The 22951-nt window shown below is 45.9% G+C and overlaps 1 protein-coding gene across 6 annotated transcripts in view; it reads left to right on the forward strand.

Annotated features, from left to right (window-relative positions):
- KCTD15 (potassium channel tetramerization domain containing 15) overlaps window positions 1-22951 on the forward strand; it is a 46443-nt gene that overhangs the window by 10665 nt on the left and 12827 nt on the right. For all 6 annotated transcript variants that reach the window (XM_075161386.1, XM_075161384.1, XM_075161382.1 and 3 more), the window contains one exon: window positions 17794-17938. In XM_075161386.1, the coding sequence (XP_075017487.1) occupies window positions 17794-17938 (145 nt within the window). The remainder of the gene's footprint in view (window positions 1-17793; window positions 17939-22951) is intronic.

Raw genomic sequence — 22951 nt, forward strand, 5'->3', positions numbered from 1 at the left:
TTTGTTGTAAATGTATATATAAAAGCTCATGCTTTCCGTGGGTTAGTCACGTGACAAAAGCGAGCAGGAATAATTTTAATTGAAGTGGTGGCGTCTAGGTGGGAATGGTGTGGGTGCACAGACCCCAGGGAGCCTCCCCCTGACAGTTTGTAGCACACCATGTTTGGGACCTTTCTGCTCCCAGCCTTTCCCCTTCAGGAAAACAGAGCTTTTTGGCCCCACGGCCCAAAGCATGCTGAGCCAGTGCTAACATAGTGCACGTCCTGATCTCAGCTCTTGGGGCACCTGGGCTTTACCACCCCCTTCTCTGGAGGCTCTGTCCTCCAAAGAAAACCAGCACAGGCTTTATTATAAACTGTTTCAGAAACCAATGACGTGACCTTAGCTATTACAGGACATAGTAGAGTTTTCCATACTCTGTGCCTTTCCAAGTGAGGCATATCCCTGCCTCACTTTCCTCTGAACCCAGGGACTTTTTTGGTGATTTACAAAGGAGTCCCCTTAAGCACGTGTCTTCTCCTCTGAATGTTACTTGTCAAAACAAACTGTCATTCTTGTATAGACCCATCCTCACACAAGCTCTCCTACCAAGCATGACCATCTGATTCTAGCTACTCAGGTTATCTGTGGTTTTTAATTCCCCTACCTTTTCCTCCAGCACCTCCATCTCTCTGGTTGCTGGAGCTCAGCACTGACATCTGAGATCTTGTGCTTCTCCCCCTTTTCCTGCAGTCACACCAGGCTGGACTGAGTTCAGGAAAATGCTTTTCTCCAAGTTTTAGGAGCCCTCTCTTGTCCCTGACAGAACATGATTGCTGACACCATATAACCAGATACAGTGATTTCATAAGCTCAAACACACCTGCTACTGAGATCTACAAGACACATTTTCCACATCATCCTTTACACTAAGGCCTCTGTACTGGCTCCTGCTCTGCATGTCTTGGGAGGGAGCAGGGAAATTCTTAATTCGGATATGTTTAGGATATATAATTGTCCAGACTTAGCATACCTGAGAACGTCTCACATTTCTTGCACATGTAGGATCTGTCCAGTGTCACTCTTAGAATAACTGATGTGCTAATTTCCCATCAAATCTGTGTATTATTGATGTGTTATTGCATGAAAACAACGTTCAATTAGCAAATTTTGTCGCTTATCCCATGCTGGCAATTAGGGTGTAAATTGGTCCTTAAACAAGGCCTGTACTCTGCACAGGTTAAGTAGAGTGAAGATCAGATTTACTCATAACCAGAGATTGTTGGTGGCTGCGAAAGCACAGCACATTCAAGGGCAGGATCCTGGTCTGGAGCAGAAGCGGTGTCAGCTCTCCTGGGCCAGCATAGCCTCCTGCCAGCCCCGTGCCGCAGCAGTCCTGCACCACTGCGGCATCGGTAGCATCCATCCTGACTTAGGTGTCTCCCAAACCTCTCCAGGCCACTGCCATTCCATGCTGCTTACCCACCCCACATCTGTATGGTGCCTGCAGTGCCTCTCTCGTGCCTGCACACCTGCTAAATGACTCTTCTAAGCACAGTGAGGGATGCAGGCAAGCATGCTGCCATGGCCCATTTCACCCTTCGTAAGGTACCACTCTTCCCACCGAGGTGAGTTGTTGAGTGTCCTGCCTGTGGGGTGACACCAGGCTCTGACGCTCTGGGGCTATGAACTGTTGTGTATTACCCAAAAGACAAAGAGTTTCTGAGTTGGAGCCAGCAGCCCACATTCAGGCAAAGCGCTACAAAATGCGCCTGCACGTGAGCTGCAGCGCAAAGCTCATTAATTTTAATGGGTATTGTGAACTTAAACTGTACACAGACTTTAAAGCAAAACACCTGAAGAGGCAGGAGCAAGTGTTTTTCCTGCACGTTAAAAATGCTCAGAGATGCAAGTTATGGGCACGGTGCACGAGCACCAGCATGGCAGCTCTGCAGGGCAGGCTGAGCCTGCCAGGGCTCCCCGGGGCTCTGCTGTTGTTCAAGGCGATCAGATGTATGCTGCAGATGAGAACAAGTAAAAGAGCAGAAACCAGAGGTTTTGGTTAAATGCAGTGCCTTTTCTGAATTAACATAAGAATTTTCATGGATATTAAAATAATTTTTGGTTTCATTTCATGCACCTATAATTTAGAGATAAATCTTGTGAGTTTTTCTTATTTGGTTGTTGACTGGGCAAATCTCTCTTTGGTTTCCAAGGGAATTTTGACCAGCAGAACACATAAGGAAAAAAATCCTTTAAAAAGGGCTTTTCCCCTTCCCATCCTCTGTCTCCCCCCAGCCTGCGTACAAGCCTGTGAGCGTTGCACTTACTGGAGTGAGAGCTGGACCAAGTGAAAGAACTCTTGTTCCCAGGCTGCTGAATCAGATAGTGTAAAATGAACCAGTCCTTTCTCCTCTGCAAAGCCAAGTATTGCTGTTTTGTATGGGTGCTGCGTGGCTGAGGTCACACAAGGCCATGCACCACTTTGATAAGCTCTGGGAAAGGTGTGAAGCATTAGTTCCTAGGGGCAGACATGTGCTGCTGCTAGGATGCATCCAGCACAGCTCCCGGGCAGCGTGTGGGGCAGAGCACAGTGGGTGGAGGTGAGGAACCGTTTCCTCTTGCAGACAGACTGGCCGCAGCAGCTACAGCGGGAGTTGCACCAGTCCCGGGTCTGTGAGCACCAGGGCATGACCTGTGCCAGAGGAAGGGTGCCTGGCTTGGCCGCTATAGGCAATAAAAATAATCTGTAATAGGGATGTAATTACAGCTGGGAATGATAGTGTTAGATACCCTGTCTCTAGCTTTCATTAATGGGAAAAAATCCTGGATTCAGTGTCTGGCAGAGCCCATGGGAGTACACCGTGATAGCAGATGTCCCTGCGTTACCCAGGGCTGTTGTTGCACAGCTGGAGCGGTAGCTTTGGTGGTAAAAGAGAATAGTCCCTGTAACCCTAACCCTTCAGTCCAGTGACTTGGGGAGACAGGAGGTAAGGAATTTATATGGAAACTGATTCTTCAGACCTGTCTGTGTCCACCTCTCCAGGATCTCCTACTAACTGGCATATAGGGAGCCACAACAGGGCTGAGCCGGCTGCTGTAATAAAAGTGTTTACTCCTTACTTCATAACCGCAGCTTTGCCCAGCACAGCCACTGCCCGGGGACTGCCCGCAGGCTCTGGAGAAGAAAGCAGAGTTTACCCTTTGGGAGTACAAATCTCACTGTAATTGGGTGCTGATATTGGGCCACATTGATGAATGAATTATTTGTGTGTTTACCTGGAATATTTGATGAAACATACAAGAAAATACTGCCTAGCTAGTTTCCGATGAACACTTCTTCAGAAATTACTGTTTCTCTGTATACATGTACAGCCTGGGTAGTATGGCATAAATATGGCATCTAGGAGGGGGCAGACCAAGCTAGTCATGGAGAGGAGAAGATAGCACATCACACTCGTCTGACTTACAGAAATAAAATAATGATGGTGTTTCTACGCGTGGCACAGGCTGCTTAAAAGCCCTGAATTCGAGAAAATTGCACATTCCTGTCCAGATACTAGCTTATTCGCTCAGCTAATCAAAAGGAAGAAGAGGCTTCTCCTTGCAGCTCGTGCAGCCTGGCTGTGGCCAGGAGGGATTCACTTACAGCCTCCAAGAGGAGTCCAGAAGATGAATGTTGAACAGTGTCTCCAGTACCTTTGGTGCAAAACTCAACTGACCTTGTCTCCTTTTCTGCTCTTCCTTTCTTCTCCTGCAACGATAACATGACTGTAGCTGAGTTACACTTAGCACATTAATAATTCCCACCCTTCCCGCTTACAACAGGTTGAAAACTAGTCTAGTTTATTAAAACTCACAAAGATAACCCAGTAGACAAGGAGACCAAATATTCAACTTTTGTTTTGTTTAAGCACTCCATAGCAGCTTGTGAGGTCAGCTGGTCAAGTACTTTGTCATTTCTTTCATTGTTTCTTTTGCTTACCACTCACCTGACAGGGCACTTAGGCGCCAGCAGCACAATTTAGGTATTTTTCAGCAGTCATTTTCAGGGCGGTAGCATGAAAAGCAGTAGCAGCATATTTTGAGAAACCACTCCCATAGGATGCTGTGGAAGCAATCTGTCTCCTCCTTTTATGTGCTGCTAGTGGAGGCTGTTTTCCTGCTGACGAGCATGGTGTAAAGTACTGCACCTGTGCTCAGATTCACAGTTGTAGTCATTTTAGACTTAAAGCAAAGGGGAATCTCCTTTATTGATTGCTTCTTCATGTGCTGTGCATCCAGCTCCCTCATCGCATGGAGAGAGTTATGTAAAGATGCGGATTCGGTAGCTTTGTGCTGGAAATCATATCCTGAGGTCACAGCTAACCACCATACCAGTGGAGCAGATGAGGCGTTACCTCTTCGTATTTGGTCTTTGAATACGCGTCACTGGTGTTTGTCTTTTGATTTATAAACTTTCGATTTATAAAGACCCTGCAATGGCAAGTAGACCTGGTCTGCTTAGGGGGATATTTCGTGAACTACTTAGGAAGTTTATAAAACAGACTCCCTAGATTATGGAGCAAGGGGGTATCTGTTTTGTAAGGAACATGTTATGAAATGAATTTGTCTCTAGGCCTAACTTAATTATTTTAATGATCCCACTGGTGGTTGTCGTAGGTGTCGTTCTGTGTATATATTGTGACCTACATGCTTGTGATCATTTATGAAATCTAAGATTTAAAAATACATTGGACCTTATTAATTCCTTGCCTACTTTCACTGAAATAAATGGAGGTGGTTTGGATATTGGTACGTTGGGCCAAATTTCTCTTCCAGTGAAGTCAATGAGAGTTTTACCATAAGCTTAAATGGAAACAAAATAAGCCCTATTCTTTTAGAAAACTGCCCTAATAATAAACCTGGCCAAAATAATCCCTAGTGTAACCCTGTTGACCTCTGTGGAGTTACGCCAGGGATGTATACTGATGTGATGTGTGGAGAGGAGTTACAAGAACCTGACCATTGTAGTAAAATGCTTCTGCTGGGTATCCAGAGTCTCAAAAACATCTGAAGGTGTAAAACCAACAGGCAAATGAAGACAAAGCATTGTGCACTTACGGGTGCATGCACGTACCTTTCCTGGTCAGATGGCCTTCCCAAAGAGATGACTCTGCTGGTTTTGAAGGAGTTACTCCAAATTTGTACCTGTATAACTTAAATCAGAATTAATCTATTCATGGATTAATAAAACCTTTAAGAATAAAGTGCATATTTAAATAGAAGAAATATGCAGGCATGCAAACACAGGATTCATATGTGAAAGCACAAGGGAGGCTAGATCTCTCGAGCCCAGAGTAACAAGATGGTGTGGAGGATGCCAGGCTGTAGCTGACACAGGTCGTGCCCCACGCTGCTGTTAGCCAGATTGACTTTGCCAAGTTTCTCTGTTACATGAAATGTAATAAATTGATGAGTATACCTAGTCCTTGCAGCACATCAGCTTGTTCCCTTGTGCTGTACTGATATTAAATGCGTAATCTGGTGACTGAAACAGGTAAGTATTGTCAGTCACTCTCATCCCTGGTATAACTCCCTTGATACAGAGTTGCACCAGGTTGGTGGCTCTCCTAACCCAATTTGACAGCTGGGAGAAGCTGCAGAGCTGGAATTAAACTGTGAAGTTATAAACTCTCATCTCCATGCTCTGTCCACCAAACTGCCTACTCCTTCACTTCATCTGCTGTGATTAGCATGTACTTCAATCTTTTGATGCTTAAAAAAGAAATGACACCTGTAAACATTTTAGAGGGGTTTGTTTTTTGTTTTTACCTGATTTGCTCTCACTTTGCAACTCTGCCAGGCAGGATGGTTATTAGCTTCAAATGCGTGCATGATTGTGTTCCTTATTGATGCAGTCACTGTGACAACTGCTTGCCTGTCAGAGCTGGGCACCAGGACAGATAGGCTGAGCAGAGGTATTCTGGTGTTCACCTGTACTGTGTTGATTTCACTCTACTGCAGTATGGTGTGCGTTCAAAGGCTAAAATTGCTGCTTTTTTATCTGCTGAGGACCACATAAAGCAAAACCTGAAAGGAGTCCTGCACGTGGATGCTGGGAAGCTATTATGCAGCATTTGCACCGTTACTCTTGGTCAGACTCAGAAGGGATCAGTTGGCAAGCACTGGAAACTGAGATTTGCACCATAAAGCTGAAACGCTGAAGGAATCCCAGTCCAAAGGGCAGGCTCCCGTTACGCCTTGCTCCTAATGGAGTGCAGATGCTACCAGTGCTGCAGGTAATCCGTTTAGATCTGGTAGAAGCTTTTGCAGCAGCAAATCTCTCTCTTGAGAAAGCAGACAATGAAAACCAGGGACTCTTTTTAACCTCTTTGGTGTTACGCCAACAAGCTGTACCAGTACGATTTACACCAAAGGCTGCAGCTTTGGCGTTTGGGGAATGTGGTGTGCCTCCCAGGAGACTGCTGCCTAAATTCTGCTGTTGCAAAACTTACGTACAATTTCACAGACAAATTTGGCTAGTGGAACTCCATGGGAACTAGTAGATGACAATAGAGAAACTGGGTCCTCTGCTTGTGCTGGGGTTGTCTGGGAGGGAATGAGGGCTGAATTTGGGCCAGTAGTACTTAACACTGCTGTTGAACAAGGAAAAAAATTCAATGACCACTTTTTAATTTTACAGAGGGGAAAAAAATCACGCATGGATTTGTAACCAGTTCCAAACATATTTCCTCTTCTGTTCACATCCAGTTGTATTCTGTTTGCAGATGCGAGGGTTAAAGCGGGGGCCTGCTTCTGCTTTCAATTAAATCAAAGGATGTTTTGGCCTTGATTTCAGTGGGACCAGAATCAAACCCATGACCATAGTATTGTATTTAAGAATGAATCTCTTGCAGTCACTAAAAAAGCCAGGTTCAGCTTTCAGTACCTCATCAGAGTCCAACAGTTAATGGTTTTCTTATTATTTCAGAGTTTTTGCCAAGCTTAATTCCATAGGGCGAGCATTCACTGTGCAGCAGGTGTATTGCTCTCTCCTTCCTGGGTGCGGGTTCCCTCTCCGTAGCCTCTAGACAAGGGCTCCTGCTTTTTTTGGGAACGTGGCTGCAGAGCCGGGCTCTTCCTAGTGGATGTGTTGGTGGGTCACTTCCTCTCTGTCCCTGCTCTTGTCCAGCTGCAGTAACAAAAAACCTACTGGAAATTCCTCTTCGGTTCTGCCTTTCATCTGCCAACGGCTCGGGCTCACCAGCAAAAACTATTACACAAGTCTTCCTACATGGTGTGGATATAAGGGCTTTGCTGGCTGTTTTCCTTTAAAAATAGCTTTTTAACAAATAGTTCTTGACATGTTCAGTTTCTTTAAGTGAACAGCCAGGAAAAATATATTGGGTACAGGTTAAACAAATGTAAGAATAAACAGGAGCATCATTCATTCATCATTTTAAGTGTGGTAACAAAAGTATGGCTAGAGAGAACTGGATGCAACTTCCCAATCACATACATGCTTGTACAGAATTATAAGCAGTTACAGTCTGCATGTAACTCCCTGCAATGTCTTTGTGCCAGAGTGAGTGGTGTGAGCTGTACCAGAGGTGTACAGTAGTATAATTGCAGCAGTTTTGCATTTTGGGACTGGGCAAAATTGGTGTAGTTTACTTACTGGAGGGCAGAAGGATGGGCTGCAGGAAAAGCAAATAGAGGAAGAATGTAAGATAAGCCGTTTTTTTCCGTATTATCATTCTCAACAACAGAAGAGCTGTATCAGTTTAGCGATTCAGCATCCCAACCAACTGCCCAAGCGGCGTGGGCAGTTTCTTTTAAGCAGAAAGCTAATTTATCACTATCCAGAGAGGCTGGTATCATTCCTATTCACAGCAGTGGAGAGTGTCCTGATGCAGCAGAGGCAGGCGAGGGTCGCCTGGTGTTCCTGCTCATCCCAGACAGTGCGGTGCTGCAGAGTCCTGGGCAGTCCTTTTTTCTGTGGATCTGGAAATAAATAAAAGAATCGTAGGAAAAAGCTGCTTAGCTTTCGTTTATCTGGGATGAGAAGTAAAGGGCTGTGGCTTGAGCAGATTAAATATTCTAGCTGTTTGCACGAGCAGCAGGTACCAAAGTGAATGTGTTAGCTGTCACCATTTACACTTTATAAAAGGTTGTGCAGCCCTTGAGTATCCATGCCTCTTTCTCCTGCTGTGTACTGAAACGTACTGGTTTCACAGCACCCACACATGCAAAAGATGTGGAGGGCCAAACTTGCACCATGAAAGGTAAATGAGTTACATTTGAAATTTTCCCTGCCTTCACCGAGTCCCACTGGGAGTTTCGCTCTTGACTTCAATGAGTGAGGATTTAGCCCATTTATATTAAAATAAAACTAGTATCTGCATGTTTTCCAACCTCCCAGCATGCCCTGTTGTACAAGGGTGATGTTAATGGAAGTAATGTCCAGATCTAGTCAGATTTGAAAATCGTAGTAAAAATATCAAGTTAGCTTCTTCTTGAAGTTACAGCAAGTAGGTGAGGTGAAAGAGAGCTGGCATTTGGTGCAACCCTGTTCTCATCAGGGCCCTCATAGCACCATGATTTAGGCGGAAGGGATGGTTAAAGGAGTAGCAAGAAAAGGCTTGTATAGGCAGGAATGTTTTATTTGAATTGTGCATCTTCTCATGTATTAACAACTTAATTCTGTTGAGTGCCCGCAACTCCCACAGAGTTTGAACTGAAATGCAGTTCTTGCAGGATTGGGACCTTTGGGAAACTAAGATGCTAGTTTAGGAATTTGTTTTAAATTAAAGAATTTTTGTTCCTGCATTGATTTTCATGGCCAAAATTTAGTGTAAATTCTCTGTTGAGAAAACAGGAAAGGCCAAGAACCCTTGCAGGGTTGAAATCAGAGCAGCAGCAACAATGGCATAATAAAAATAGGATACTTTTAGCAGTATTTGTATTAATATTTTTAATCTTTTGTATTAATATTTTTGTATTAATATTTTTAATCTTCACCAACTGTTTAGAAAAAATTTCAGTTAGAATGAAGTAAAAGACACAAGAAGAGCAAAAGTAACCTGAACTTTATACTGGAAAAAAATGATACTACTGGAAATCCAGCTAACATGCTTCTTTAACTTCAAATGTAAGTCCACAATTTAAAATTAAGAGAGGAATTCCCAAATAGATAGGTATTACCTACAGTGTATGAACTTTTTGTGCAGTTACCTGGACTTCAGCATATTTCACCAAAAGGATAATATTTAGCTCCTACTGCTAACAAGTTCTGTGTTTTGAGGGTTCATGTTAATAAATTTGGTTAATTTTATTAAAAATATGCAAGTCAGCCAGACTCTGCCCTTCTCACTCTCCCCAAGTGGTTACTGCGTGTTAGGAATAGGGGTGGCAAAACTGGCCTGTCTTGAACTACAGTAACTGCAGCCTCTCCACTTGCGTTGGGCTGCCGTGCATCTGCACACCCGCCGTGGCCAAGGCCTCTGTTCTGGTCATGGTTACTCCAAAGCAGCTCAGCCAGACCAAATGAATGCAAACAGTATGGTTAAGCATCAAAAAATTAGGGGAGGCTGTTTGTCATTGTCCCTGTTACAAAGAACGAACAAGCCATGTCAGTGGCACGTAGGGAACTTTTAATGGAAAAATGCAAATTGTACCTGTATTTGAAAGTTACATTTTTTTCTTGCTAAGCACAGCAAATGCATTTTGTGACTGACGACTTAAATAAACGTGGTGGGATGCTGATGTGTGTAGCGAATGAGTGCCGTTCTCTCTGTACGTGTCTACTTATCCTGCCTATAAATGTGGTTATACGCCGAATGCAATGAAAGGATTCGTAATACAGCAATTAACATACTAGAAACTGTTTGTTTAGTGAAGTCTTTTTATAGCTGTTAAAATAACACACTAAAATATACGAACGCTACTTTAATAAGGCAAAATAAAATCATTAGTCTGACGGAGGGCTGGATTCTGCCACCGTTACTCATGGCTAAGCAGCGCTTTGCTCCTGAGCTGTTGACTCCCCATGAGACGGGTAGCAGAAGCAGGGCCCCGGGGAACAAACACGCTGCTGATAAATTTGGGATGAGTGGCTAGTGCTGATGGGCCTAATCCCAGTATCCCAGTGAGGTGAAGGGCTTAGGGTTAATACCCTTGTAAACCTGGTGGGAATGAAAAGCCCGGAAAGGAAAGCTCATGGGAGCCTCAGTTCCCTTAGTCACTTGGTCGCTCGTTGTAATTGTTTGGCCACTCCTCCTCCCTCAAGACCTATGGGATGCTTGGCTGCATGGATGCAGGACCAGGGTGGCTCTTGACTACCAAGAGAATTTTTTAATGCAGGAAAAGACTTCTCTACCCGGGATTAGTGTTTCCAGTTTCTTGTCTTAACTGCTAACTTATGTGTAGTCAATACTGTCTCTACAAATTAAAAAATAAGTGTCATGTATCAAAATCTAAAAATACATATATATTTCCATGAAATTATATATAGAAATCACCCGCCAAAGTGTCTTAAGTGTGGAGATAAGCTGTTAGCAACAGGCGGAAGAGAAAGAGCTGTAGGATCTCTTATCCTTACCATGAATGCTTTGTGGTATTTCAAAAATAATAGGTAATTTCCACTTCAGTGGATTTTATTACCTGTTGCTTCAGTGGACTTTAATTGACAATAATAGAGAACTGAAAACATAATTGTCCGTGCCTTTGTTTTAACTACAAAATTCATTACATATCTAATTTTGCTTTTTAGTGATGCTACAAAAAGAAGAAAAAAAATCCTTCCAGAACTTCCTAAGAATCATTCTGCATGGTAGATGATAATGTTCTTTCTGGATTATTGACTTTTAAAAATACATGTTGATACTATATAGACTAGCTCTGATCTATTGCAAAAATAGATATTCTAGCCTGAACAGCAAAATATGAAGTATTAAATCTAGGTAATAGATCCTGCAGTTCCTTCAGGTGCTTAATAGTTAATGAGTGTAATATCCTTCAAAAGCACTGCAAAGTGAGCATATGGCTCAAAAAACTCCTATGGCATTCCAGGATCAGCGTTGGAAGGCAGGAACAGAAGGTTATAGGAATTGGAGATGGATAAACCTGTTACCTTGTGAGTTACCGCCTCCATTCCTCTGCTGAGATCGGCCCGTACTACTTGATGCTCTTGTTAAAAATTGAGAGAGGGGTTTTGGGGTTACAGGCTATGGTATCTCCATTTGGTTCTCGCAGGTCAGTTTTGTACTTGAATATCTGTGGTTGCTTACTTGTGCCATCAGAATTGAAGGGTCCGGGGCTGAGCGATGCCTGTACGGGCACTGTAGGACACTGCCCTGCCAAAACATGGGTGCTCACCCTGGTCTTGTAGGAGTGGTGGGAGAAGGAATCGGTGGTCGGGGTGGCTCGAGCACGCGCGGAGCGGTGACCTGCCTAACACTGCAGGCTTGATGCCTGCTTGATGCCTGCACCCCGTTTGGGACTGGAAGCCGGTGCCTGATCTGGGCTTATTTATGCCAGAAACCCCCTTTGGGGCACCACTCTGTCTTCAGGCACATGAACTAGTCCCAAAGCACATGTGGCTGCTTGGATTTCATAGTTTGCAGAGCAGCAGTTTATACCCCCAATTTAAGACTCAGACTCTCCCCCCCACACACTTTTTCCCATCACTGTACAAATAAAAGATTTAAAAGATGCTTAAAACAAAATTCTCCCCAGCTGAAACACCCTCCAAGCCAAGTGTACGCCTGAAGCAACCTGAGGTGGTCAAGATGTTATCTTTGATTAAAATGGAAACTGTGGCAAAGCCGTAAGGGCGAAGCCCGCGCAGGGTTTCTGCACCCTGCCACAGCCCGGTTGTGTGTGCACAGACCTGCGCTGTAGATGGTGCCTCTCCTTAGCACTATTTTCCCATAATTGGAGAAGGGCTTAAAATCACCGGTCAGGTAGCAGGGTGTGAAGGTACGATATAACCATACAACAGAGCTTTGTTTATGGACTTTCACGCTAATTATAGCTGAAGTTTTAAATTGAGGCAGATGAGAAAACCTACTGCAGCCAGATACAACCTTTAGCCACGTTCCTCGCTGTACAGGGCGTGAGTGAGCATGTGTCCTGGCAGAGACAACGTTTTAACGTCTCTCCCTCATAACTACCGTCAGGCCAGAAGGCAGAAGACACCCATTTGCTCCTCAGCTGGGTTATCCCTGTCCTCCTCTGGCCAGCCCTGCCTGCTTTTGGGACGGGTTGGGTGTTTTAACATACCTCCCTGGGGAAAGCAGCTGCAGGTGCTTGCTCCATTACAGTTTGCTTTGCTGGGAACTTGTGCACAAACTCAATCAGTTTTACAGTAAAAGTAATGGAAATACGAAAACCACTACTGTAAAGATCCAGCAGCATCCACTGCCCACCCCAGACCGTGCTGCTGCAGCTGGGATGCAGCAGTGCCAGCAGAGAGCCGGCTCCTGGAACGCTGGCACTGGGTAGGGCACAGCCGCTGCAGTGGCTTTCTGCTTATCTTTTCCAGCAGTTACTTTCTTGTGATGGGACAAGTAACAAACTTACTTATAACAGACATAGCTATGTGGGCAGCAGTGCCAGACACAGTGTAAGACGCTCTGGTCTCTCAAGCGCCTCTGCTCCAATTCACAGCATTTTTTCTTTTCGAAGCAGATAACAGTATCTATCCTACCCACCTTGAGCAAATATTTAAGAGATAAGCAGCACTGTTTGTGCTCAGCAGCAGTGACTGGACTCTGCTCATACACCTGGGACACTTTGCTAACCTATTCCGCGGGGCAGATTCAGGTCATGCTCGGTGTCCCGGCTGTAAACAACCCTCTTCCTCCTCTCTGCAGCATTTGCCACAACCTCTACCTCCTCCAGCTCCCCAGCAAAGCCCAAGAGCCAAGTACAGCTGACAGCCGCCATATAAAACGTAGGAAGAGCTGCAGAGCTCATCGGCTTCGCTGTGCATTTGCACTGAGTGGAGCAGGAGGGTGCACGGAGGAGTGGCAGGTATGGCGGAGGGCACCAAGTGGAGCACAGATCTGCATGCTTGCAGCACCCTTGATCAGGCATTTCTCTCTTCTTCCCCTCTCCTCCCATAAAATTAGGAGAGAGACACATTTTAATGACAGTTTGCTGAAATGTGCACTCCCTGCTGATTTGACATTGGGCAGAAAAAGTGTCTACAGAATCAATTTTTAATAAATGTAAACAACTAAATTATGAATGACAAAAATATCATTGAACAGTTAAATATTAATCACATAATTACTTAAATTAATACTTTTAGTGCAATGTTGTGATAGAGAGTTTTACTTACGCAGTGTCTCTGTGCGCGGGGGACGGGACCGCAGCGGTGCCCCCGGCGCTGGGGCTCGGGACCGGAGGGCTCTGCTGGTGCTTGCTGCAACCCCAGCTGCTGGCTGTCCCACAGGTCCTACAATATTGGGTGCTCCTCTTAAAGCCTCTGGAACCAGAATTATTAATGAAGAGCTTAAAAAAGAGAGCTATCAAGAAAATGGCTAACCTGGCCCCAAACCAGAAAGCAACCCCCCAAAAAAAACCTCCCCTGTCCCAGTGTGCTGTTAAACCCCCCAACAGTGGGTGTGTGATGTGCAGAGCCGCGGCTGTTCTCAGTGATGATCTCGGGAAGACTGAGGGTGCTTCAGAGGGAGCTGGGGTGCAAAAAGCCCTGGCTGCTTCTAAGATGGAGTTGGGTGAGTTTATGAAAGAGATGGTGTGCCGCGAGGTTGGGGGCTGGAGTCACTGCCCTGTGGGCCCTGTCTGTGCTCCCATCTCGACAGGCGCTGCAGGGACCTTGTGTGGTGGAAAATGGGGTGCAAGTGTTAACGGGGGGGTGGGGTGGGTAGCAGAAGCCGTCTGTAGGTACTTGCACACAGCACGCGGCTTCCTCCCCTGCCCAAGAAACTAAGAAAAGAATTTACTGGCGCTCTTGTCCTTGTGGGTTGGCTGGCTGCGTTGTTTGTTTTTAATCTAATAAAAGGAGATCTTAATATCATAGTAAAATCGGTACAAAGCTAGAAACTCGCCCCTTGGCGTTTTGGCGAAACATTATTGAAAATGTAAAAGCCTTTAGCAGAAACAACAGAAGCACAAAGAAATTGTAGAAATAGGATCAACAGGTTGTGTTCTGGATGTTGGGAGGGGTGGGGAAGAGCATCCAGCCGGGGCTCAAGGTGCCAGTGAGACCCGCTAAGCTGAAAGCCTGACGCCAGGCCCATCGTGGCTCTGCTCCGCAGGGACATGATCCAGCAATGGCCGGGAGCGGGAGCCCTGCGGGGGTCGGGGTGGGCAGCATTGCAGAGCGGTGGCCGGGCAGTGTGGAAGAGCACATTGCCGGGAGGGCAGGAGCAACTGAGGAGGAGAAACAGACGGCTGGGAAGAGCCGTGCACTGGGAAGATGGTATGAGCGTAGTGGGCCAAGGAGGTGGAGGCAATAGAAAGGCAAGTTTGCCATCCTCAGGCTTGCAACTACTTGGATTGGTCCTGGCTTGGCTTGCTCACTGTCTGGAAATTAAATCTTTTACAGAAATTTTAAGAGTGTTTTTAAATTACTAAGTGAAGCATCTCTTGCAAAAGGTGGGAATGCTCAGACTCACCCATTGCTGTAGGATCCAAGTGCAGCTCTTTTTGCCTCATCTCTGTTTTCCTGTGCCTTCCAGCTCTTCACAAACATCACTAGAAGCACCATTCCCGCGTGCCATGCGCAAGTGCCTCCTGAAAATGCCATTACCCAGCTTGTCCACCAGTACAATACTGAGCATCATGACCACTCATAAAAACAACCATTTTCGGGCTGACCACTGCCCGATCTGAGAGCTGCAGCCGCTCCCCATGACTTTAACTTGCATCACATGGCGGGGCGCTGGAGGGAGCAGCTTCCTGAGGCTGCCAGCCAGACTGGTACCTAATTTCTGATTGAACATCAACAAGTTTACACAGTGCAACACCATTCCCATCCCCTTGCACTTGCCGACTTCCTGGCTCTCTGACAGCCTGTGCGCATTTTGCTTGCGCTCTTCTGCATGCAGCGTTTTGTTCTGGCCGCCCAAGACCCATTCGCTGAGCACGTCGGGTCCCGGTGGGGCTTGTGGAGCTGCCCCGTCAGGCGAATTTTCCGTTCGAAGCTGCCAATTGAGTTCACTTTGTGCTCTCACAGCGTTGCGTTTTCTGATGGACTTTCTACAGGTACGGTTTATAGTGGCGAGACGGGAGAAGCAGGAGCGCTTTCCGTACGCAGCGTTACAACATGCTGCAGTGAAGTTGGTTCTTGGAACATAGCAGCCCCCTAAAACGTCAAATAAATCCTTAAACTATTCATCACACTGTTTTTGGGGTGGCAGTTAAGTCTTTCAACACTCTGCAAGTTTCTTTCCCCAGCAGTAATTTCGCTGGTGAAGAAATACAGCTCAGGGCACTCCACAAAGGCCTCGAAATTCATGTTTTGTTTTCATTACCAAAAAAATGCTTCACTACATTAAAGAGTGGCCCATTAAAATTTTGTACCCTGTCTTCCCTGCGCCCTGTCATTGTTGGCAAACCTTCCCCCATACGCGCGGCAGAGCCGAACAGCAGCCGGCGTGTTGCTTTTGTAGACTTCACAGAGAAAGGGCAGCAAAGGGGAGGAGGTTTAAGGCACAGCCCAGCTTGCTTAGGTGTAAGATCTCAAAACTTCCAATAGCCACGCAAATTTACTCAATAAATGTACTGTACTGAACCTTAGCTGCTCTATCAGTGTTTCCTCTGCTTTCAGTCTAACCCAGCATGGCTCATGTGCATGTCTAAGGAAACAAATTAACTGTCTAGTTCCTGGAATAAAATTCAACACTGTACAAAGCAATATATTTAACTGTCTCAGGCAAATAGGCCTAAAATAACAATGAAAAAGAAAACAATGCATTACTGGAGGCTTACTGAACCTTGGGATTATATAAATTAAATGTTGCAGCATGAACTCGATGGTGTTTTCTGATACCGTTGAAAAGCTAGAGTTTGAGGAAAAACAGTAAACGTATTATAATTAGGGTTTAGGGGAGCATTTGGTTATTCTCATAACTCACTCAGACTAGCTGAATGCTGACACAGGCACGAGAGCAGGCAGTAAAACCTGGAGCTTGCTTAAGAGGGCAGAAAGCTGAATTCAGTGGGAACTTGCTAAGTCCAGTTTTATTTAATATCTCCACAGTTAATTTGGAAATAAACAGCACGTTAATTAAATTTGCAACTAAATTAGCAAGTTAGAAGATCAGACCGAGGTGCAGCTGTGGAGAGCAAATCTCACCGTCTTGCATGAACCACAACCCAAAGCAAGCAGCGTGGGGCGCAGCCGGAAGCACCAGCACTGCGGGTGGCGGCGGGGGAGCAAACCTGCCCCTTCCCATCGCCGGGGTGGGCGCGCGCCTTCCCCGGCCAGGCTGAGGTCTCTCACATCCTGCTGCTGGGCCCGAAATCTTGGGGTGGGGTGGTGATGCTGGAAGGAGGGAGGCAGAGAGGCTGCGGCTGCGGCATCCGCCAGCAGTGCTGGCCGTTGCCTTTGGCAGGGTTTGGTGAGCTCGTTATCCACGGCAGGGGAAAGCCCTGCTCTGGTCACAGCGAGGGACACGGGGGGATTGCATAGCTGAGTCGAAGGGACGGCTCGACAGTGAAATCCAGCAGGCTGCGGGATAGTCTCTCTGGGAAATGGAGGAGTCCTCACTGGCAGGGTTATTTAAGACTTGACTTTGAAACACGAGACACTGTGCAGTTGGGAACAATGCTGCACTGTCAGAGAGATGGACTCAATTACTTAATAGGTCGTTGCTGTCTGTCTCCTGCGATTTTCCTTTCAAGAACATATATTCAGCTGGGTTATTTCTCATGGGAAGACAAAGCGTTCTGAGAGAAGCCAGGCGTTTGGAGGGGAGAGGCGGGAGGAATGGCAGCCAAGCAGATGCCCGGTTTGCTTTCTGCAGAGCATGCTCCTCAGGACGTGGAGAAAGCTGGAGTGATGTAGCTGATGTGGTATTTTGGTCCTGTAACCAGCTGATCCCCCGGTCTCATAGGTCTCACTTCCTTTTCTTTGCTCACGAAAGATTTGCCACGTTGCTTTCTTCTGCCAGACTCTGATCTCCAGGACTACTGGTGGTGGGACTGTGGTCCCACGGGCAGCGCTGCAGATGCTGCAAGGGCCATTAGTTGCTGGTTTGCCAAAACATTCAGCGTTGGATAGTCACTTACCCAGCACTGACACGTCCATACAGCTCGTCTTGGTGTATGGGCAGCCGCTCCTCTAGCACGGAAAGGCTTTGATGGCATTTGGTCAAAGTGACAGCTAAGCTGGAGGAAAAGCTCATGGCCAGGAACCCATCTCCAAGTAACCATTCGGTTCTCCGTTAGCAGGACATGGTGGACAGGGGTGTATAACGGAGCCGGTGACGCACATTCTCACCAAAATTACTCTGCCAGCCGTGGGGTGAGCGTTTCATAGGCACTTTCCTTGTTGGGCCTAACTCGCAGCCCTGGTTCGGGGCAGTGCGAGCTTAGCCCTAGGGCAGCTGCAGGGCTCTGGCAGCTGGTGTGTGCGCCCGTGTCTGCACGTGCACACGCGCTTCGTCTGTGTGAGCGTGCGGGTGCACACACGTGTCTAAGGCATCTCTTTTTGTGCACTTGTTTGTCACCAAATTAAGATACTGCGTTACCTTATGCACATTGAATTGATGCAACTAAATTGGCTGGATGTTCTTAAGCCCTGAGGGTGTAATGAGATTTTGTCTCTTTTGCCCATTTCTTTTTCTTTTCTTTTTTCAGAATAAGTCGTCTGTTTAATGGCACAGAGCCTATTGTCTTGGACAGTTTAAAACAACATTATTTCATTGATCGAGATGGTGAAATTTTCAGATATATATTAAGCTTCCTAAGGACATCTAAGCTACTGCTCCCAGATGACTTTAAGGTAAGGAAAGCTATAGTCTGCAATCCATTCTTTCCTCCCATTCTGTCATTTGTTTTGGTGCAGGTTGGTTTGTGTGCTTGACCTAAACACACTTAACTAAACGTTGCTGTTTATTGTTAGGATTTTTAGTACTTGTGTATTACACCAGGGATGCTATAATTTAATAAATGGACCAATGGTTGTCATGGATACCATAAAAAGTTAAACGATGAAGCTTACGGCTAAATCAGTTTTTCTAAACTAATTGTATTTTCTCACATTTTTAGCTTATTTATCAGGGTGTAACAACAATTAAGAAGCAACATCAGCAACTAGCACTTACCAGGGTTTAATGCTCAGAATCTGAAAGAAATGTTTTAAATTTGATACTTAGAGGGCTTAAATTGTATAAATCTTTTTCTTGTTGGTACAAAAAAGAAACACCCTTAAACAAGCCCATGAGGATTTGTGTTAGATATAACCGATGCAGATACTTTGATTTCAGGAAGTAATCTTTTACACAATTTATGAATGTCAAAATATTCTTGGGAGATGGAATTTACTGAGGGTTTTTTAAGGAGCAATACATGTTGTCTATGAAATAATGGCGCTGGTTGTTGCTTTGCAAATCCTGATTGTTTAAACGCTCTCCTCCTAGCCTTGTTTATTTGGCTTTGCACTTACGAAACTTGCAACATTGTCATCCTTATGTATGAAAATTAGAAGACAAAAGTGTCCAAACTGTAGATGACAAGATTCAACAAAAGCACTAACTCCAGGATGAAATGATGAATAAATTGGGATGGCAACGGGGATCTGCTCAGAGTTAGAGGACGTGGAGCGTTGCTGGAGAGGAAAGTTCCCGCGCCGTGCAGTAAGATTTCACTTTGCATGTTGGACTAGGTAGGCAAGATAATTTGGCCAGTCATTACTGAGTCAGTCCAGATTTGTGGTGGCTTTAGCTTTGGAGTACAGCTGATCCTCATGCTGCAAACCGCTCCTCAGCCATTCTTGCCTAAGTTACGAGTATAATCGTATTTGACCCCGTCATGGGAGTGTTTATAGTTAATGTTGAGCAGACACGCTGTGGAATGGGAGCACAGATCTAGTCCCAAGGCAGGGAGAAGTTTTGGCATTCATGGGTGATTTTGGAGCTTCAGCCCAGAAGGGCTGTCCTGAGCACTGGTCTTTCTGGGGAGCGGCGAGTAGGTCGGGGAGGCTGGCCTGCGGGTTGGGGTGCCATGAAGCAGGGCAAGAGCCAGAGCACTAAGGGGTGGATGCGAGAAAAGCTTTCTACAGAGAAAGGAGAGAAAACTCACAGGTAGGAGTGAAGCTAAAGACCAGACCAGTTCTGTGGATTGTAAGATGGATCAAGTAAAAAGGGGTAGATGGAGAAGTGGTACAGGTGAAATGCCAGAGAGATGCTTTAGTGGCAGCGTTTTGGACAATCTGGTGGGACAAGAAGGTGTGAGAAGAGAGGGTAGAAGAGATGTCGTTCGAGCTGATCATGGCCTCAACCGGCATCCAGATTTCAGAGGTGCTGTGAAACAAAACCAGCAGGATTCAGTAAGAGCCTGGAGGTGAGAGTACTGGTGGATGCCAAGGACTTGTCTGCACAGCAAGCCGCTGGCAGGGCTGGGAGAGACTCGGGAGAGCCGGCGCTGTGCCCGGGCTCAGTCCGTTGTTCCAGACCATCTCTTTGCATAGGGTTAACTGTATTTTAGTTAGTTCCTCCCTGGGAGAGCTTTAGAGCAAACCCCAGGCTAATGAGGGCTCAAGAACAAAGCAAAGTATTGCTAGGTAGGGAGTAACTAAATAAAAATGCGTAGAAGAATGCGCTGCAAAGCTATATTAAAACTGCATTGTAAACGGATTTGACTTCACAGAAATCGTGTAATTTTACCAGCATGATTAAAGTGACAGAAGACAACAATCAAAGGCAGCAAATGGAATCAGTCGGTGTTTCTAAATGCAAAACTCTATTTAAGGTATAAAACCTGACAGGTTTTCCAGTGAGACTTGCATTAAATGTTCTTTATGTCAAACAAAGCATTATCAAGTGTTTTGAATATTTATTAGTTTTTACCCCTTAATTTAATCAAGCAGTTTATTAGCCTCAAGGTTTAGCCAAGTTGCTTTTCAACTTGAATTGCTGCTCAGATGGTTATTTTGGAAAGTTTGGAATGTTAGTACCGCACCAGCGTTATTGTGTTTGCTATTTAAGTGTTGTTTTCAGACTAAGTTAACACTGAAGTGCAGAGAAAGTGGGGTATGTGTTCCTAGGCTAGTGATTCTTTATTATCAAGTCTGACTGGTGTGTTTACAGTGAATATTAATTACACTTCCAACTACTAATAAGCCAGAACTTGAAAGTGTTTAGTATCCGACAGGTCTCCCTGCTGAAAGCAACACTCTAATAGTACATATAATTTTCCTGGGTTTGGGGGATTTTAAGCCACATGAAGTATGCTGAGAAATTACTGTGAGTTTTTTGGCTCGGTTCTCCTTCGCAGCCAGCCTGTGCTGAGCAAGGCGATGGCGAGCAGCCCGGAGCTGCTTGCAGCTCCCTCTTCCTGCACCGGTTCAGAGTCCCTCAACGTGGGTCCACAACACCTTGAGCAACAAATGTCCTCGAGCAGAGCATGGAGCCAGCACCCCCTGGTCTGCCACACTGCTGGGTTAGGGGGTGGCTGGCGCAGGAGCTGCCCCTCCTCTGCAGCCCAAATATTCCCTGCCTTGATCCCCGGCCCCCGCCATCAGAGGTGTTTCACCAGGACATTTATGTGCAGCATCTGTCCCCTTCACTACCAATACACAACTTCACGCAAAACCAGGACTCATCACGCTCATTTGAGACTCACTCCCTGCTTTAAGATCGTCAAACAAAAATAGACATAGGCAATGTGTATATTATTACTCCATCTTAAGGAGAGGAGGAGCACAAATGCACAGGACATCTGAGTTTCGTATGGATTATAGAGGTCACCTGTAGCACCGGAATTGCAAGGCCGGCACGCTAATTTATTAATATCGTTTTAAAATTAGTATGGTTGCATCTCAAACTGACCGTAGCAAATGGCGCAGTTGTCATTGCAGAAGTGAGCAACTTTCTCTCGTAGCCAGGAGTCAGATCTTCACAACACTAAAATATAAAAGAAACGTTGAGTCAGGATGACAGTTTGTTGTTTCATGTAACAAAGAATAATGTGAAAAATGGGCAGAAAGAGCCATTTCAGCCTGTTCAGGAGTCGACATTAAGTACAAAAACAAAGGACCTCTTAAGTACTGAGAGAAGAGCATCAGGTTCACGGGAGACATGGTTTTACAGTTTCTGTTGGCTGTCTCTGCCTGTGGTTAGCAGATCTTTACTGACCCACTGGCACTGATGTCGAAACAGCAGCACAGCTGGCCTTGCAGTCACACTTCCCATCTCCTCCCCAGGAAGATGTCACCCGTGTCAGAGGTGACTGCAGAATTTAGCCAATGTGAAATCCACCAGAAAAAAAGCTTTTCTACTGAATCATGAGCAGAAAATTATTTTGTGAAAGGCAAAAAGCTGCATCTTTGAAAGATCTGTTTACCTTTCCCATGAGATCTAAATGTGGTCCAGAAGTTGTGGATGGAGAAAGGCTGTGTGCATCCCTTTTCCAGGTGACCTAACAGAACTTCCCCACTCATTCCTACAACAGCCACAAGAAGTTGAAGGCTCATGGTACCTCATGGAGGCTTTTTGTGGTACTTTACAGCGAAATCAGAGGCTAGACTGTCCATCTCCCCTTTCAGTCTAGCAAGGGGCACCCTGCTCATGAGCAAGGACTTTGGCTGGTGGGAATCACCTTCGGAGTAAAGCGATTTTCCTTGCTAAACACAAGCAGCTCCGTTAGCTACCAAACATAGTGCTTGACTCTGGGCTGTGCTGCCACAAGGTGCACTGCTGTTAAGAAGTTGGGAAGGTACGGAAATAATCCTTAGAAGAAATGGGAGATGCATCATTAGTCCTGCAGTACAAGGAACTCCTGGATACCGTACAAAATCTGCTGCGGGATGCTGCCTGCTGCTCAGCAACACTGCACTGATGCCAGGGCTGGAGCCTCCGTGAGAGAGAGGGTGCAGTATCTGTATGCATTTATCAGCATATGCCTGGGACAGAAGTTGTATCAGGCTGCTCTGAGGCTGAGTTTCAATGAAACCGTGTGCACTTTGAAACTGTGCTAGGCAGTTAACACCCTGTAGCTACTCCTGTGCCTGGTTCAGCAAAATGTGCCTCTTCTGGATAGGTCCAGCAAGATTCGTATCTGCATCTGCCTTTGGTAAATTATCAAAATGAGCAGCGTGGAAATGTTTTCTTGCAGCTCCTGTGGCACCTCCCTGGCGAGGTCCCTTGTGAGTTGAATTCTTCTACTTCGTATTTCATGTTAAACTTCTGCAAATCATCAGGATAGGATTTTATATCTACAGTACAAGGGTGGAAATACCTATGTCAGTATTACCTGGGCATCCTGAGCATGCTGTGTAGACAGCCCAGAGCTGGGCGTCGCTTCCAGTCCGGTCGCAGCCGCACAGTACTCTGAACGGTGTGTAAAACCTGCATGACAAGATCATGTACTTAGCAGTGTGTCGAGTCCATTACCCTGCCCAAGCACAGGCTTTAGAGAACTGCACCCCCATGCTGTGAACCATTCATTCTCTGTTCCTGGTTTTGCAAAATCCTCTTCCCTCCTTAAATACATTGTCAAATTCCGTGGCGGTGCCCAAGTCACTCAGTGCAGAAATGCCAGATTTCCCGTTGCAGGAGCCAGAGCAGGCCGGGGCGGTGGGGCAGGCTGTGCTGGTGGCGGCTGGGCTGGGGCAGCGTGCAGTAGGTGGAGTGGGGGGGCACGGAAGCTGTGCCTTCCCAGCGCTGTCACTGGTGGACGACTATGAATTTTCTCTTGCCGCTCCTAGCAGCAGACGCTTTTTTATCCCCTCTACTTGTTACAGCATAACAAATTCCCTTTACTGCCACTGTCACAGGCAGGTGCCCGGACTCCCCAA

Source organism: Calonectris borealis, chromosome 12 (assembly GCF_964195595.1).
Source record: "Calonectris borealis chromosome 12, bCalBor7.hap1.2, whole genome shotgun sequence".
Classification (NCBI taxonomy): Eukaryota; Metazoa; Chordata; class Aves; order Procellariiformes; family Procellariidae; genus Calonectris; species Calonectris borealis.